Here is a 20,013-nt window from a genome sequence, read left to right on the forward strand (position 1 = left end):
TACCTGCCTGTCTGCTAATCTCGGAATCTTTTTGTGCGTAACCTGCTTATCAGGTTGTATTAATGAGTAGTTATTAATAGTTATAAGTTCAGATTGCACATACATATGCAACTTCTACACCTATTGCATTGTATGCTTATTACTGCTGACTTCCAGCCTGTCATGGTTAAAGTCTATGTTATTTTACTTCAAAATTTGACTTTTGTATAAAAAATATCATTCATGTTAAAATGTGACGTAAAAGACACGACAATGTTGTATAATCTTATGCCAACTTTACATATTATCAAAAGAAGTAGTAAAATATTTTGTCATCAAGCAACTTATTAATTAGAACTCGGACATTTATATTTCGAGTTTTAAATTAAGACAATAAGACTATTTAATAGCCTGTCACACTTTTTATATCTCTTGTGATACTTGTTTTAAAATGTTTACATACGATATAAAGATTGGCGGAATGACGCAAACAACAACTTCACTGTAGGATTGCACAGTAAATATTATTATGATAACGTGAAAATGGATGTAATATATCAAATCGAATCAAATATATAGAGTGTCACCTTTGAAAATTATCGTGTATCGAAGTACCATTAAGGCCTCGCCTGGATCGTTGCCAGAGTTTGGGTATTATTAGCAACGTCGACAACGACAAAGTTAATCAAGCTCAAATAAGATCAATATTTCCCGTAGGTGAAGTGATAGTCTCAAGCTTCAGGGCCAGATGCGCGGCCCACTTATTGCCTGTCAGCCAGGATTACCAGCTGTATCGGACAACGATGGACGGCCATAGCGTCACTACTTCATTTAACACAATTTTCGGGAATTTCTCCCTTGTCTCGAATTACTTATTTTACTTAGTGTCAGGCGTGTCGGGTGCATTTATTTATCTGAATAAATTTTATTTCATTGTTATTCATTATGCATGAAGCTAAATTTTGTAAAATTCAAGACAATTAGTTTTTTAAATTTTCTTAGAGATTTTTAATGTTACACAGCAACATACTAACTTTTTAACAAGACCTAGCTACATATTTCAAATCAGAGAAACAACCTTATTCGATACAATCTATAGGTACGTAGCTACTTTCCATGTTGTGTTGCGTGACGTGACGTGACCATTCGCGTGAGATGCCTGCGTGCGCCAGGAGAAATTCCTTAGTTAAAACGTATACATGTAACTAATAAGCATTCGAAGAAGTATCTTTTTATATATTTCACATTGTAATATTCATATGAGCATTCATTGATTTTCCGGTTAATGTAAATTATACGGGATGGGGCCTACGTCGGCTGTCAAGTCAATAATTTAGTTTTGAAACTTAACTAGCACCGAATGAAATTAGCCTTTTGAACGTGTTATACGTGGTATATTGTTCTATTCTGTTATGTCGTAATCATTACGTTGATATAGATTCTCCACACTTCGAAAACTCAACTGAGATATATATAATTAACGGAATAGTTGTCATTGCTCGTCACTACATATATGTACCAATATTCTCATGAAAATAGCACATTTTTAAATAAAAAATGTTGAAAACGCTTAATTAACGTGTTCGGCGGTCCGTTAAATAGGGTAGACCTCGGGTGCAGTTTCAAAGAGATTGGCTCGCCGATCCGAGTGAACGCCCCGTGATGCAACCAACGTCAACGTGCTTTTCCAACGTAATACTTCGCCCTCATATTTCATCGTTCAATGACTACTAGATTTTCTCATTGTACATCTTTACGCAACAATAGCGCAATGTGCTAAACACAGTTTATATTTTAATGGCGAAACAAATACCAAAGTCTGTCAAATACATCTTCTCTTATATACACATATTTTAAACATGATATGAACCAGAAACGTTAAGTCTTAAAACTAATACATTTGTATTTGTTATAGGAGTATCTAAAACGGGTGTTCTCCTTAAACCCTAAAGTCTTTGATGAATTATTAACGATATTTCGCTAACTACGCAAAAGTGCTTTAAGTTACTTAAATTGTAACCATAGTAATAAGGCAGGCTTTGTAATAATAATTAAACATTGAATCCGTTTTACTGTATAGTACATTTGAATAGCCTCTTATTACTGAGGCACGTCTGCGCCGTTATGCCTTAAATTACCAGACGAATCCTTCTAATTGACAATGTACGAGTCTTATGATATCTTTTGCGTCATACATTTAATACTGCGTCGTGAAAAACCAATTTTAAAGTCTGAATTATCACTTTCATTTGCATCAGAGGCATTTTCTGATCTTAACTATATGCTTAAATAAGTGTAGATTTTTCTCTAAGATAGCCACTTTTATTCCGATACGATGTTGTAAAGTCGAGTTGAGCCAAAAAAGGCCAGCGCCCAACTTAAACAACGGACAACATTCCTCTGAAATTAAATTTTCTTCAGTGTGATTCACGGTCGAGAATGCTTTAAGCCAATAGCTGCAAGTGCGTATTTTACATTGGTCTAAATATAAAACAGAAACGCTGTTGCCATATCTGTTAAGAACGAGAAAGGTATTCAGTTAGGGAGCTCTTTCGGCACAACAAGTCTGCACACAACTTAACAGATCATTTTTATTTATATCCAAAGGATTGTAAAAGTAAATAAGCAATTTATTTATTCATCGACAGACTTAGAATAAATAAATTAAATTGATATTCTTACAATACTTCAGGCTACCACATTAGATCCCTGCCCTTCAAAAACATTGCCGTATTATTAGTTTCGAGTTGTGCTTATAATTGAAAATACATAGCTGTGGAGTACTGAATAAGACAATATCAATGTCTACAGTTAAATACTCATCATAAATAGGGTGTCTTAATTATGTTTGTAGAACCGGTGTTTATACTTTTATTATTTGATTATTTGAAAGTTTGTTATAGTAGAAAAGCCTAAAACTTCTGTAGAGAATACGAAATTGACTTAGTCTCATGGTCATATTATATTAGTAAGTATCGTAATATAATGTGTGAATAGCAACTCGCATTGGCGTGAAGTTGCCATACGCGTTTCTGATTTGCATACATAACTAAAGGCACGCGTATACTGCCTACTAACTGCACGTTATGTCCGTCGTGTGGTTTCGGGTTCATTATTTTTCATTTCTGATATTTTTGAGAGTACTCAGGAAAAAGCATGAGAGTGCCTAGAATCTTTATGAAATAAATAAATTCAACCTTTAATAAATTTATCTTCAGGGGTTTTATCTGTTGGGAATCATGATGACAAATTATTATTTTGAATAAGTTTTCAAATTTATAAAGACTCATTAAAATTAATACTTTGTAATTGACCTTGTCTTCTACTATCCTGACTTCACAGGCTACTACTCTACAGGCTTTAGTTTGTGTAACTCATTCTGAAATCGGATATCGATCAAAATCAAAATCAAAATGTTTTTATTTCAAATAGGCCGTTTCTCAGGCACTTTTAAAACGTTACATTACTGACTCTAGTTGCACGGTTCCAAGTGTCATTCTTATGGAGAAGAACCGGCGAGAAACTCCATAAGTTACTCTTTTCAAAATAAAATATTACAGTACGATCAACTCGTCTTGATCTTGATGATAAGAAATATGGCTGTTTATTTCTTCAGAAAAAGTGATAAGATCATCGATCATCCGACCATCCACTGATGAACGAAAAACTCGTGAAATGTGGTCGTATCACAAAATAGTGTGAAACAATAAACTTCTTTATTAAAACAATACACCGAAAAATTGAAAAAGAATCTTACAAAAATAAATAAGAGAAAGCAGCGCTGGGTTAATTTCGTACGATGAATGGAAAAATATTTGTTGGGCCCAAAGTAAATAACGTGAATTTAGAATTTCTTTGCTCAATAAAATACTGTTCATATGTGATCAAATATTGATTGATTCCGGTAATTCGTTGAGCGGCAGTAGACCGAATGTGTGGGGACGGATGGAGAGATGGGAATTATTGATGTTCTGACGACCTATTGCGAGGCTCTTCCCCTTTATCAAATCGATGAATTTAACCAATTGTAGTCATTCAATCCAGACGATTAAGAAACCTTTTAATAAACATTCGAAAAACGGTTAATCTCGTTTGTTCACATTTTGCCTGTTACAAGACGAGTTGAACCTAAAACACGCGAATCTATACTTGTATATTATATGTAACGTATATTCCCTAAGTAACTGGAAAAGAGCACGAAACAAATAAAAATAAATGGGAGAACTACAGCGAATCAAATTTCAGCCTCTCTGGGGGCTGTTCATCTTGTATAGGCTCGATAACTACGACGGGAGTAAAACATGCATCATTTAGTTCGGGTCAGTAAATCTGTTTGGTTTATTATCGTCGAACATTCCCTGAACAAAGTTAAGGCTAATCTGTTCTACGACTTTGATACAACAAACTAAATACGTATTCATTTTAGATTCTTCCAGTGTATGTAAATTGCCATTCAAGTACGTCGCATATTTTATGTGGAATGAATATAAAGCCTTAGTTGCGTTTAAAACTGTATAACTGCCCCTTTTACCTTATCGGCTAACATCTAAAAACTTAAATTTTTGTTTAGTTAGCAGTTGGCGGTATTTTGATGTTGAATACTTTTTTCTTTACAATCGTACTTACTGAAAATTAAAAACCATAATGGAATGGCATTCATACGGATATTGGGTCCCATCGCAGCGTGTGCTGTCGTTGCCGCAACGCCCGGATGAGAGCTATTCCCGCCATTTACGACTGAGCACTGAATGCCCATCTCCATTGTCGCGAGGACATTACGAGTGACGCCCTCGGTTCGACCTTGCGGATATGTGCGCTGAGTATTGATAGGTGAGGTCGGGATGAATTGTCACCTCTACAGCGACAATCTAAACGACAATTGTTATTAGGTTGACCTGATTTCTGCAGTTATATTTATGATTACTGCATGAAGCTACATGCATCACAGGATAAACAATTACGAGGGATATCTTTCTCATTAAAAATGTATCAGTTAACCATTTCATTATTTACACATTAACCATAACTCACTTTACAGTGGCTTGCAAAACACAGTTGAGGGAACTACCTAATATTTAAAAGTTGTTTTTGTTTTAAAGGTTACTGCTCATTCCTACTGTACACCAAAACGTAACATTGACACACTCTGCATTCTAGTATCATATAAGCAAAGAAATAACAATGTCATTTACATTAATTACAAAGTTCTCCCTTATTCTACTTTCTTCAAAATTTATAACATTGTACCTTCATTAGTGTTTGAACAAACTTTAGCACCAGAAAGCTATAAAAGTAAATTTGTTGTTAACGTGTCTGTTGACTGAGCCAGTACTTTTTATCCTAGCATTAGCATTAAGTAACCTGCTGGTTGGTTGTTGTAGATAATATGATTTGGTAAATAATGTTAATCTTTATCGCGAGCCGACAAGACTATTCATATGCATAATGTTGGTGTAGGTAGCGGGCATTAGGGTGGCCGGGAGCGGAGGCTGGGTTGCGCGCTCCGCTAAGCATTGTAAATACTCTCCCGGTCACGTAGCGCCGCTGCAAACTGTTGAATATTAATACAAAATAATATTCACAAGAAGAAATACCGCTGAAACCGAAGCTCTATCCATGCTCAAGAGGGCGAATCTCAGAGGCAAATCCGCGCAACACTTACAAAGTGAAAAATTTAATAACTGGGTGACTTGAGAGGACTGTGCGGTCTATAAAACTTGGAGGCACTAGTTATTTAATTAACACCAAATATTTTCAATTTTGAAACAATTGTATTTTGAATGAAGTAGGTAACTTAGTTGATATCTTTTGCAGTATAGTCGGCCCATACCACATAGAAGAGATTCTGGTTTGCAGGCAAGACGTTTTATTAAAAAGAAAAAAAAAAACGAAACTATATGTTAGTCATAAAAAACATATATTGAGGGCAATGTTTAATAATATCAGAATAAATAACAGATAAAGCTTTATATTTTAATATCGATATTCCATTTCGGTTCGCAGACAGTTCTCAGAAACGAAAGAACATATATTTTGTAGTTATTTATTAAGAAAGTAAGTAAACGTTACAAAAATATTTGGTTTAGTCACTTCTATACCAGGACTTCAACATGAAGTATATTAAGAATAACAGTTAAAGCATTTCAGTGGAACGTCAAGGGATGGCATTATTTTCATTGTGTAGTTTTATCGTGCCTTCGGCTTAAAAGGGGTCTGTGTTTGTGTTTACTGAGATCAGACTCAGCATCTGTTCAGTGTGAGGGTGTCGGGGTAGCTACAACGGGTCGGGCGCGGGATGAGCAGAGGGGGAGCGGACGGAGCCGGTAAAATAGGGAGCAGTAACACTAACATCTACAAATCGACACGCTTCAATGGAGCTACTTGTTCCTAATCCTTTATAGATACCGAAAATTGTAAACACTCCATATTAACTACAATAATTATGTTTGAGTTTTCCTTGTTTGCTCATTAACTTCAAACTAATTATGTAATGAGCAAATGACACAATCTTTAAGTTTACATATAAATAATAAACGACTTTTATAATAGGGACAACAAATAAATTGTGAAGATAGCGTTACCTCTTTAGAAGAAAGTTGCGTAATTAAGATAATGGGGTCATAACTTATGGACAAAGGTCTGTAATGATATTTATATTGGGCTCCAGTTAAGAAATATAATTTAGTAATATCTAGATACAATGACAAAGTTTGAAAACTTTAGTGATCAATCAAGCGGATACGAACTAGCAGTAAGTTGTTTTTTCATAAAGTTTGTTGCAGCTGCTTCGTATAATTCTTTGATAAGCAATGGATAATTTTATGTATTACTATTTATCGTGGTCTCGGTAGAAAGCGCTAATGCTGTTCAGTTTACATCTGCTAAATATAGAGGTTTATTGAACTCTTTGAACTCTTCAGAGAGCAAATAACCGGGAAAATATCTCTAGAAATATCGTACCATTGAAGTTTACATTATGTGTCACCGTAAGAATGTCGAATAATATAGTCAAAACTAACCATATTACATTGAAACTTTAGTTCTTTTGTTAGATATGATATTATGTTAGATAACCATCCACTGGTTTTAATGTATGCGAAACACATCCATTACATTTTCAAGTAACGCATAAAAACTAGTAAATTTGATAAAATTACTGTCAATGTGCTTAGGCACACAGTTTAGTGGACCGTTGTTAAATTTGCGCCACATATTTATATCTTATGAAATATAGGTCCTGGCATTCCTAAGCCACAGAAATATTTAATTTACGATCTGAAAATTGCACACTCAAGCACGTACAATAACATTGAGGGGCAATGAAACATATAACCTACACAGAAATACCGTAAATCATTATTTAACGATTTCTAAAAATAACTGCACGAAATTATTTCAGTGATACACACCACTTACATTTCACATGTCGTTAGTCTAACTCATGTCGATAAGCTCGTTAAAAACCAACATGTGCATACAAAAAGAAGAAATTAGAGCTATTTTAGAGCAATATAGAGATATAATAATTAACGTTCCAGATGTACATTGTTCATGTGATGACGCATGTTTTGTACAAGTGTCCCTCTCCGTAGTCCGTACAATGCCCGTAACTTGTGTCGTGTTCAATTACATTTAATCGCTCCTCGTTTAATTGCCTAATTGTGAATCGGCCCGCGCTCGTCCTGTTCGACCATTCAAGTTTTAAGGTTAGCTTTTATCACGTTACTGTTTTAACGATCATCATTTTACTGTAACCATTGTTTTGTCACAACGTTTTGCTTCTATAGGTGGTTATACTTCAATATTCCATAAATAGGGCGTTAGCCGTTACCCAAAACGCCCTTATCTTAGTTTCTGGTATTTTTTAAGTTTCGATACTAATAGGTACTCGATATAATAAGACGAATCTGTATTGCACGTGTGGAAATTATAATATAGATATCTTTTATCGCATTGCTAGTTCAAATAGCAACAGAATGTGTATCCATCACATTCAAAATAACTCATTACGGTCGGGCAACAGCGGAAGACAAGTAGCTCATTCTATATCCCTCCATCATTGCTGTATCTATACAACCGTGCAATGCACGTAGGAGTTGCATAATTCATAAAACCATTAGCTTTGAGTAGTTAATGAGAAAAACGTCCCATAATATTTTCGCTTTTACTACAGGGCCCATGACCTTTTTTACAAATCATTTTTAATAATATGCAATTAAAACGCCAAGATTTATATAGTCGTACCTCGGGGCTTACAAAAGCAGTTGTTTTTGGTACGAATTGTTTCAATCCACTTTATGTCTGTTACATATGCGGTACGACATTTGAATTTGAGATTTACTATTTTATGAAAAAGTTTTAAGAAGTTTTATCAGATGTTATTTTAATAAACGAGACTCAGCAGAGAGGTAGTTGTGTACGAGACGAATCGCAGGCGCGGTCTATAAAAAGTCAGTTTGTTTACAGCACTGCCGGATACAACTGTATGGTGGCGTACCACATGTGTAGTGCTTATTCTAACCTTCCAAGTATTTACCGTCAGGAGTAATATAGTAGCCACCAGCAAGGAAGTTTACTGCATTTGTTTTATCTCATAAAATCGATGCTAGTTAATTAAATGCAGCTGTTGGCTTAAAATTGTTACTAGGCACCATAAGCCTATCAAGCACTGTCCACCAGAAAAATCGTATTATAATTTGAATAAAGTTGTAGCCGTTGGGTCATGTGACTAGAATATGCATGAAGTTAGTTGAGTATTACAGACATGTCGTACATACGTAGCCTCTTTCGCTGGTACGGAATGAGTCACGACTATTGTGTCGTCGTGTTACCATAAATAGCAACAAGATCTGGAGGGTGCTAAGGCAACTTGACACATCTACTAAATCATTGCCGCCGCGGACGATGCCGGTGTCACCGTTGGAAAGCTAGAACTCAAAAAACCAAGTGCCCTTCGTTCTCTCGCAGAAGAGCAGAGCCACTCCACTCCGTGTTGCGTATGTCGTCTCGAGTGTCTTGGCACGTTGGCACAATGACTTTCTTCTCTATACTATTGCTTCATGTTGTTTGCATCGTCTTAAAAATAACTAGCAGGCACATGTTACTTTATTTTATTGGCCGGTAAGCGTGTGGCAATCTCATTTACTAACTATCGCTATCATGTTTTCAGCAGGACACAATTAAATTTTGCTCCCCTTTTATATATGTCAGACTTTATTACATTGCCGAGCGTCACTACCTGCCGTTATTATAACGACACCTTTAATTGGCAATAATTTTGGTTAGTAGTTCCATATTAAACACATAAAACTATCTGAATTATTGGGAATAGTGCGTCTCTTGTACATTTTACTTGTAGTTGATAAATGTAACAACCGTCATCTAAAATATAAGTAGTTTGCCAAATCGTTGCTTTTCGTCTTCAGAATTAAATAGTAATGATTTTTAAATGCGCCTACACAGTACTACCTATAATGAATTTAATTAAATTGTTCAAATTCTCCAGATACAACTTAAACATCTTGTTCGAGAAATGACCTAATTAGAAAGTCAAGGTCTTTTGTAAAAGCATTACAATTCTAAAATTGCGCGATTCACTTCAATGGTGTTCATTTATATTTTAGGGAAAATTACTCTTGATTGTTAAGGGTTTTGAATATTCCACGCAATTTTCTTTGTCGATATCGTTTTATTAATTCGAATACCATTGTACTGATAAATTGAAAATAAGTAATGCCACGATTCAGAAGGATCATTATACAATGTAGAAAATAAATAAGTTACGAAAGGTACTGAACAAGTCTTCGATTCTTCGATAATAGTATTACGAAGGTACATAAAGTTTATTTTTCAATATGTAAGGTGTCAGCATCAGTGATGTTCCGGTGTGCGAGGCCCATACGTGACAAACGTATCGATAAGGCATTTTGTCACTATTCATATCTGGAATTGCCACAGACCCGTCCCCGACAGTAATATACGTTTCTTTTTTTGCGTAGCCAAAGTTACTCGTAGACTGCTCACTCTTATAAAACTATCTTTGGTATTATGCTTATTTAAGTAAAAAAACAATTGCTTTTGATTTATAACCTGTGGAAATTCTTTCGATAGTGCATTTGTTTTATGTGCCTATAACGCTACAGCGCATAACAGCTTTATTAGTATCTACTTGATAAAACTGGCAATATGGTCAGTTTCTAGATTCATTTGAAAGTGAAGAATACATTTATTATTTATACATTAATAGTATAACTTTACAAGAATAAGCTTTCTTCTTACACAGGGCACCTATAGAAACTGTGGGAAGAATTTAATTGAATTATACATCAGAATAGGGTGGGATTTCTAAGGAGGGACCATGGCAGCTGCCTGCACCAAACCGCCTTGGATCGCCCCTTCTCGCTCCTTGGAAATTTTACCGTTGTCAATACAAACAAAACAAAAACAATTACTCTGGTCCTTCACAAATTCAACACAATCTTAACAAAGGCTCTCAAGCTTGTTTAACCCTTAGTATAACATGATTTCAATTAAGCAGTTTTGTGTTTACCGTTCATTTTCTAATAAAACTTTGGAAATGCTTTTAAAATGCACGATTCCAATTGATAAATACCGTGCATAATGTTTGAGTTACGTAAAACATAGATCAGTGTATCGAGTTACAAATATGCTCCAACTCATGACAATGTTACAAATAGAATCTTAATTATGAGGGTTATATGAATGTTCACATGTATGTCCCCCAGCTGTGTTGTAATTGGTTAAGAGAAACACAGTCACGTACTAAATTGACGACTTCAAATTATTTATATCATTGTCAAGCAAGACATTCTTATAAAAATATAGACTGAACGTCTTTAAAAACAATTATCCTTGGGATATAGTAAAATACATACTTATAAAATACCTAAAATTTCATATTTTGATCATTTATGTTTTGACGTAACTGCTCAAAAACCTAAGAATTTTTAGAAACTCCTTTGATTATTGCGGAAAATCCGAATATGTACGCTTAAGTCTGTACAAGCAATTAAAGTCTTGAATTTACTCGACCGAAGTACGGCCCTTTATATGGGTATGGTAATTAGGGGTTAAATCTGAGCATAGGGATTTACACTCAAAGTGGGTTGGTATCTTTCATGGGGATATTGCTTGTGTAACTTCTTTACAATAACTCTTATGTAATTTGGTATGGTCCCGAACATTAACATTTCAGGGAATAAACCTATTCACTATTTTATAAGTACATTTATCTAGATAATTTACTCAGAATAACAACCTTCTACATACTGTACCTTTTTGCATGGTTTACGATCCTTATATTTGTATGAATGTGCTTATTTGCAACGGACGTAGTCTAATATAGCGAGCGAGCAGAGCGAGCGTCACACGTCTATACAATTGTGTCCAATAACCACTTCCTAATTTTCTCGTTTCCTGCGCTCCGCGACGTACGTAGGGCACTAGTCATAATGTTAATATAACGCTCTACTACATATGTATATGAATAGTTTACTGTTGAACTAAAACTACTCTAATAGTAATTAAATAACGAACCCTGTTCATATAACAACGGATACTTTGTGGGTCTAGTGATTTGAATAATTATTGGAATAAATTAGGGTTTTATTTAAAAGATGAAAGCTCAGCCCATTCTGTTTAATGTCCAAGGCCGCAGTTTTTCAGCGACCGCGAACACCCGCCGCGTTAGCCGAGAGTGTTCTCTGTTAGATTACATTCGCAATTTAATTTTGTTACCTACAGGCTTTTGGGTCATAAAATAAATTAAAAGGAGTGAACGCGTGTATTATTTAACGCATCAAGCTTTGCAGAATTGAAAGCAGCTCTGCAGAAGTCGCTTAAAAATGATTCGAAATTAGAATTTTAATAGTCAATTTTATTCGTTTCCAGTTTTTAGTTCGGAGTTTTTGAATACTTATTTTTACCTTATAACATATTTATTCTTTATTTATATTATTCAATACTTTTACTAAAACATTTTAGTTATTTATATACTTATAATAAAATATGTAGAGCGATCCTTATTTCCCTAAATATTTTGCATGACCAATGCGACCAAAAAAGAATGGGCAGCGGTTAATAATAATATAACTAATGACATCTCAAAATTCGTCAAGATTAATCGAATGGTGAAGGGAAATGTGGTTGCCATGCCTACACTCTAGCGTTACCATAAACTACCCGAAAATAGCTCCCTTTACACCTCACCTGGCTTTTTATTCTTGGTCAGCCTACTTAGTACGTGTTAACCACGCCAGTTGATATTGTCCTTTAGTCATAAAAAGAGAAATAAAAATGGCATTTGGATGTTCTACACATTTCGTTGATTGAACAGAATGTCACTACTCACGTAAATATATCTTGTTGTTTATAAGTAAATGATATCATTAGCTTTTTTTAACTTTATCACTGGCTATTGACAACACGGACGGAATCACGTGTATTTAGTCCGCATGCAACGTCGAAGAAGCCGATACGCAACGTCCAATGTTTTGGCACGAGTTCTTTGCGTCAATATTTCGATTCGCAGCCCAGAAACGTCATCTATAAGTGGGTTTATTTATTACGACAGAATTAGTACATAAGCCACCTAGACCGCGTCTCTGAGTGAAATAACTCGGAATTCTTGTATGATCAATGCCGTTCTGTTGGCGTTATGATTAACAGTGGTTTAGTAAGATTAGGTGCTTATACATGATTTAATGATTATTTCAGCACATGGTGGGGACGGGTATGGCGACCCCGTTCCCTGCGGCGGCGGCGGCTGCGGCAGCTGCAGCGCAGTTCGCAGCCAACGGAGACGCGATGGCGGGCGTGAAGGCGGAGGCGGCTGGCCCGACCGCGCCGCAACAGCCCCCGCTCGTCAAGAGCGAAGGACCGCCACCACCGGCGCCTCTACCGCCTGCCAACTTCTCACCGCAACCACCGCCACAAACACTCACACAGAACTCAATAGATAATCAAAACAATAGCTCAGTAAGTTATATTTATTGATCAAACTGTACATCTTATTGGGAACGTATTTCATTTAAAATGATATTCGATTCATGAATGTAGAAACCATCAATAACTGTTTTATGCGATGAATATCATTTTGAAACGTGGCCTACTCTTCACGGTAAGCGTCTTTACTAACACAATATCTCATATCACTGAGTCAAATGTGTCGTCAAATTGGATTTACTATTAATAATTTACTGAAATCTGAGCGCTGTGTTGCTTGCTGTTTTGGTCTAAGAAACACAATATCACATGACCTGCTCAGCTGTGTGAAATGGGGCGGCGCACTCGGTGTTTTGCCCGCGAGTGACAGATGATTTTAGATAACAGAATTATGTCTGTGATATTTTTCCGGGTATTTTTCCTCGTATCACTTACGGATACTCTTATGGTTTATAAGTGTATGTCGCGCCAAGTGGTTTATTTAAATTTGAGGAAGAAAAGCCTCAGGGGCTAGCAATGTTGTAATTTAGATTAAAACATCCTTATTTATAATCCACAGCAAAGCGAAGGTGAATCAAACGAAGAAAGTACACCAGTGAGTGTAGCGGCAGCAGTAGTGGCACAGCAAGCAGCCGCCGTGGTCGCGCAACAAGCGGCGGCGGCGCACGCTGCGGCCGCGGCCGTCAGCGCCGCTGTCGCCGCCGGACAGAACGCCGCCGGCACCCCCGACAAGAACCTCGTTCCAGTATCACAAGCATCGCAGCCAAAACGATTGCACGTCTCCAACATACCCTTCCGATTTAGAGATCCCGATCTTAGAAATATGTTTGGGGTGCGTATCTTAATTTTCAATTTATATATGGCTAGCATGGTGAAAGCAGACCTGTTTTATAAATATAGAAGCGACCAGCATTTTAATTTCCAACTTTTACCTTTCAGCAATATGGCACAATACTTGATGTAGAAATAATCTTCAATGAACGTGGTTCCAAGGTAAGCAACATTTTCAGTTACACAGCTGAAAATAAGTGGCTCATCGACATCAGTATTAAATAAGATGTCAATGTGGCTACTTTCTAAATAAACCTTATGTAATTGAAACAAAAGAACACGAAATTTTCAATAAGTGAGATATTGTATACTAAATTATTTATAGCAATATCTATATCTAATTTGAGAACTAATTGCAGTCAAATTTAATATTTTTTTCCTTGAGTGTTATTTTGTTTCTTTTTAATTTGATAAGTTATCTAAAGGAATAAGTAACAGCAATTTATATATTCCCTGACTTGCTTATATTTCCGAGGTGGTTTGTATTATTGCTAAACTGAAAATCTGCAAAAAGACTCTTACCTTATTCTTGGCCAACAGACTTTTAAAACTGTCAGAATCTACAAAAACATTACATTTGTTGATTTGTTTCATTAATTAATAATTCATCACTCATCCTAGCCTATTACTCTCCTCGTAGGAGACAAATTAATCTTTGGTTTGGATTGAGAATCAGATACAAATCTCCTCCATGCAAGTCAGAGATATATAAATGCATCATCGTCACAAATTATTTAAAGAAGAAAGTTAAAATATTCCTTTAATTTATACTCTCTTGCACTTCATAGCTATTGACTTTATTTTCTTGTATGATTTAACTTTTGAAATAAAAATGGTTAAAGTATCTACTAGTTTGCAAAAGTTGCTAGACAAACAAGAGTGCAGTAGCTAAGAGGTCACACTAACAATTTATTAGTATTTGCTGCCCAAACCAAAGTAACTACCGATTTTATACAAATATTTCCTAATACTATGATCTAAAGTTTTATTTCTTTCGATTCATGCAATTTAATTAATTATCCTTGCTTAACAGAGATTTTAAGGCAAATGGGCTTAGTTAAAATAATCATAATTGTGTTTTAAAACAAACTTCTTTCTCATAGCATATTGGTTTTAATGTTTGGTGCAGTATTTCTAATTGCATTGTATATTATCATTGAATAATAATGTCTATTATTCTGATTTTAAAGAATCTGAACTATATTTATTTAATTGCACTATCGATTTACATTTATCATATTAATCATTTCTATTTCATTATAACTTACTACATTTTATCATTTTTTGGATTAAATGATTAATAGTAAGTCATTGGTGCAATTGATTGTTTAGCAACATTAATTTTACATATTTCAAAAATACTCAAAAAACAACTCACTGTAAATGATAATTCCCATGAAATTTACAGAGTTATTATCGAAATATTTTTATAATAATTGATTGGATTGAACGCTTTTTCGTGTTTACTGCTTTCCTTGTGTCAGTTTGGTGACCGCCCCTAAAGTAGTCCATGCTCGCTCATGTCAAAAGTATTTTACTCTTTTACAATACTAGCTCCAAGTTATTTTTTCTTCAATGCCTCACATTGGGATATGCAGTATTAGAGAATGATGCATCGTCACTATAACAGCTGATTTCCTAAGTCATATTTTCAGGACAGCTCTATTATTCATCACTAATGAGGTTGTTACAATCGTCCAAACTGCTCCAATTTTTACTTTTTAGTTTTGTATGGTCTTGTATCTTGATTTTGTTTATGATATTTTGTGTATATAATATTGTAATGTACAAACCTTTTGTCTTCTAATGCATTTATGTTGTAGTTTGGATGATCAGTCATTCTGATGTATTTAGTCTATTAGATTGACAGTGTACTTACTATTTTCTGTCCATATGTTATTAATAAATAATACAAAAATTCGTTCAGTCATATGCTTCCTAACAAGGGAATATAATTTTTATTAGTTTTGGGCATGTATATTTTGCTGAACCCTGGAAACACAATGTCATATAATGTAACGCAATGACTATAATGATGTAATGTAAGTTATTTTCCTAGAAGTAACTTTAGGGTGCATCACTTAGTTTGGCTTTATCTCATATAAGTTCGGTAACATTAAGCTTCAGTTGAGAATATACTAATCGGTATTGAATGACTACTTACAACTACTATAATACTCTGTACTTATTGCCTGATCGTTTCAATCCGAAATATCACTAATTTAAAGTTTATTACTAGAAGGTTTTTTGAACTACTAACAGTGTGAATGGTTAATAAACAGTCATTCAAGATTAATCTTTTGTTCTCAAAAAGTGAGAATAACTAAAATAAAACAGTAACGAGACCGGTTAGTATATTTCCCGAGCGAGCCACTGGCAACGATGGCGTAATGTTCCCGAGCTATATGCCACTGTGTCCTTCTCGTCTGTTGGATCGATTCTGTGTCTGTCAACAATACTGAGAGCTTGTTGCACTGTGTGCGTTGTGTTACAGCCCGGTCGGGTACCGCGGTAACGCGACTGTTGGACGGGGCCTCGCCTCTTCGTAAATTATATTTTTCTTTCTCTTTCTCTCTGCCCAGATTTAATGTTTACGTTATAAGTACTTGCACTCAGAATGGTAATAATAGAGCTGTCATTTGCTTTTATAAGTGTAAGCGTTTCGTACAATCAGCAACTTGTTTGCCACTATCACAACTCGTCTCTTCCACTGTATTGTGTGCTGTGCTAGCTGCTTTTTGTATCTATGGGTTATCACCATTTATTGAAAGTAAGTAGTTTCATTTGTCTTAGCACGATCTATTGATACTACAATAATATTTTCCGGGATTGTTTAACGCGTATTGAATGCCATTCAGTCAATTTTGATAATAACTTGCGTGATCCACATTAATGTAACCAAGTAGGATGTACTAGGTATGTATTTAATGAATGTAGGTATCGCTTATGTTTATAATGTTAGATTTTTGGGCACTGTAAAGTTAATGCACCATGTTTTTGTAAAATCGGCTTAGGTATATTCTAACGTTAGTACATGTTTCTTGTATTTACATGTATTGAGTTGTGTTTGCATACTATCAGTGGTATCTCGATACATATCGATAAAATATTAAAGTCGACCGCTACAACCGTGTCCCTAGACCCAACTAGTCATTCTAGCCACTGCATGATAGGTGACTTTTCTGTGTAGAACAAATCGCAGCTAACATTTCACACATTGACTTGTCATTCTGAAAGTAGTGTCTATGAACTAGTGTCGGCCAGAACCCTTCAAAGTCATTGTATACAGTGATACAAACTCTCCTATGAATAGTACAGACTACTAGGTCGAGCGACGTTACATTAATTTATTACTGTGATCCAAACGCTTATGTGTACCCATACAGCTAGAATACGCTCAAAGTATCAACGTAATTGACTCGATAATATTTTCTCGATATTTCACTAGAATATTTAAAAGAATATGCAATGCATAAATGTTAATTTTTGTTGCACGTTGTTTTTTGAGCGACGCTGTTTTTAATGCATGTTTTGTCTGTCTTGCATGCAGGGATTCGGTTTTGTAACATTCGCAAATAGTGGTGATGCGGAGCGAGCACGAGAGCGTCTTCACGGCACCGTGGTTGAGGGCAGAAAGATAGAGGTGTGCATGACTCAATGAATACCATCCGTAGCACTATGTAACTTATAACATCCCGCTCCTACGCCCACCGCCCACCGCAACCTGCGCTCGTCTGCTCTGTAGTTACTGTCATGCTAGCGTGCCGCGCCGCGGTCCCGCATATTAGCACTAAGTATGCCGGCGTCTAATCCACAAACAAACCTTATTTATTTTATCCCTTTACTCTCTAGACGGTCATTTAATATGCCGATCGAAAGAGAGAGTGTCTCACAGAGAAATATAGAACGAACCGTATCGTCACAATGCCGCAGAGGTAAGATTGCAATACAAATTTTAGTTCCATTCTATCTATTCAGTTTCAATTTTAATAGAAGCGCTGAAATCAAGTTTGTAGACGAGTCAGTCTGCGCAAATGGCAAGAAGAGAGTGAATGTGGTTAAGAGATGAAAAGTATGCTCTCTTTAATATTCTTCAATATCCCTTATTAATTTTCAAAGTAAATCCCCAGTTTCCTTATTTTTATGTTGAAATACCAGATGTCTGCAGTTTAAAATTATGATTGTCAACGACATTTACTTTTTAAAATTTTTTGTTTTGTTATTTCATCAGGTTTTATCACCTACATATATCTTGATTACGCTTAACACTATGTTTAGCGTGACTCTGTAAAAGAAAGTGGGACATCTGGTATATAATTGGCTGATTTTACCAAAATTTATTAAAGTTGTATTAAGTTGATTTTTTTTCCTAAAATTTTGTGGATTCGAGTGCCACAAATGTGAAGAACAACATATTTTGAATTTGAAGCAGGAACATCCATAAGTTAATATAGAGAAAACATGTAATTTTTAATTTAAAAATCGGCCAATGCTATTGTTCTGTAAACCCTGAACGTATTCTCACATAGACTTTACTTCAAATCAGGTTAATAATGCTACAGCGCGCGTGCAGACTAAGAAACCTCCAACCGTACCAAACGGTGAGTATCGATTATACCTGATCTTCCTCCATTAATTCCTTTAACTGACAAAATTAAGTCATGAATTCCACACAAATTAATAACTACAACCTTATTGTATCACACCTGTACAGAATATAATGCATCTTGGGATTTTCTCTTTTAATCCATCCAGTTATTCTGACTAGAAATGGATCAGTTCCCACTCTGGGTGAGAGAGCTGAAATTATAAACATCGGTGTTGTCCATGTCAATGTATTACTACATGTGGCTAGTTCCGTTGTCTGAATGCTACTAGATGAATGCTATTAGAGAATGAGCCCTCAGTCAGCTGCCGGAGACAGTCTCACTCTGAACACTTGTCCACACTGAGCTTTACATTTTGTGATCCTTGCCATTTACATGCCTTATCAACAAACCACAATATTATTCGTAACCGTTGCAGAAGGCTGTCTCCGGCGCCATGTTGCCTGGCAAATTTTACTCACTGTATACATAAACGGATGACACCGTCAATTAGATAGCTTGCTAGTAACATAACACAGTTTTGTACAGCTATTACAAGACACTTGAATGTTCATATTTAACGTTTGCTGGAATGAATGCAACTTCCGTAATGCACTATATTCATATTTCAATTTTGTAGTAGAGAATGTCTTCTAGGTATTTTCTTTGTTTTAGATTTAGCGAAGTCTATCGCTTGCTTAGTCGAGATATATAAACATTCATAAAATTTTGTTTCAGTGTGTGTCCAGTGGCCGGAAGGTGAGAACCTTCATTATGACTTTGGTATGACATTTAATTAAAATAACTTAAGCTTACGCGTTTACATTATAATAACATTCATTAAGCATGAACCTCCTTCACTCGATGTGGTGGGACTATATGGTTAATAAGAGGATCCTCGATCATCGTCGCATTCAAACATGCTATTACTTCATGCGGCGAAATTTGCCCCCTGCAAGATGAAATACTGTAACACCCGAGCCTCTACGTACTCGGAAAGATTGAGATGACGCCGTCCCGATGACGTAGTGTAGATGTATGTACATCCGAGCCGGCGGCGAGTTCGATCTCGCCGCGGACACGGCTCGGAGCGGTCGTGTAGCGGCGCGCTGTGTGCGCAGGGCTGCGCGTGTCGGGCGTGACGTGGCCGTGGCTGGGCGCCGCGCCGGCCGCCGCGGCCGCGCCGCCGCTGGTGCTGGCGCCGCGCGCCGCGCAGCGACGCAGGTAACGCATGCCCCCGCCTTGTGTTGCATGTAGCCGCGCTGCGCCGCGAGCCGCGCGCCGCGCCCGCGCCCCCGCCGCACCCCCTCCCGCACGCCGTCCTGCCCCGCGCCGCCGCCTACGCCAGCCCGATGCACGCCTACGCACCGTGAGTAGCACGCCACCCCACACCCACCCCCACCCCCACCTGATACTGCATTGTAGAATGTACTACTCGATCAGTATCATGTAAAGCCACGATGCGACAATAAAGAATACTGTGTGTAGTACCTATATTAGTCATTCCGCTGTTGGTATACCTAATAAATAAATAAATTACGCAAAAACCTAGATAAACATACAATGGTTTCCAGATTGCTTAACCAAACAAAGACACTGCCATCCTGACATTCATCATCGCGAGTGATACTTTAAAGATTTACAAAATAGATAG

The 20,013-nt window shown here is 36.3% G+C and overlaps 1 protein-coding gene across 1 annotated transcript in view; it reads left to right on the plus strand.

The window, feature by feature from the left end:
* The window catches only part of LOC113504662 (RNA binding protein fox-1 homolog 3), a 42,758-nt gene that overhangs the window by 15,313 nt on the left and 7,432 nt on the right, over nucleotides 1–20,013 (plus strand). Inside the window, exons 3-10 of the mRNA XM_026887082.1 lie at nucleotides 12,715–12,975; nucleotides 13,502–13,774; nucleotides 13,882–13,935; nucleotides 17,324–17,416; nucleotides 18,320–18,374; nucleotides 19,098–19,142; nucleotides 19,481–19,579; nucleotides 19,617–19,728. Of these exons, the coding sequence (XP_026742883.1) occupies nucleotides 12,715–12,975; nucleotides 13,502–13,774; nucleotides 13,882–13,935; nucleotides 17,324–17,416; nucleotides 18,320–18,374; nucleotides 19,098–19,142; nucleotides 19,481–19,579; nucleotides 19,617–19,728 (992 nt within the window). The remainder of the gene's footprint in view (nucleotides 1–12,714; nucleotides 12,976–13,501; nucleotides 13,775–13,881; nucleotides 13,936–17,323; nucleotides 17,417–18,319; nucleotides 18,375–19,097; nucleotides 19,143–19,480; nucleotides 19,580–19,616; nucleotides 19,729–20,013) is intronic.

This window comes from Trichoplusia ni, chromosome 22, assembly GCF_003590095.1.
Source record: "Trichoplusia ni isolate ovarian cell line Hi5 chromosome 22, tn1, whole genome shotgun sequence".
Lineage (NCBI taxonomy): Eukaryota > Metazoa > Arthropoda > Insecta > Lepidoptera > Noctuidae > Trichoplusia > Trichoplusia ni.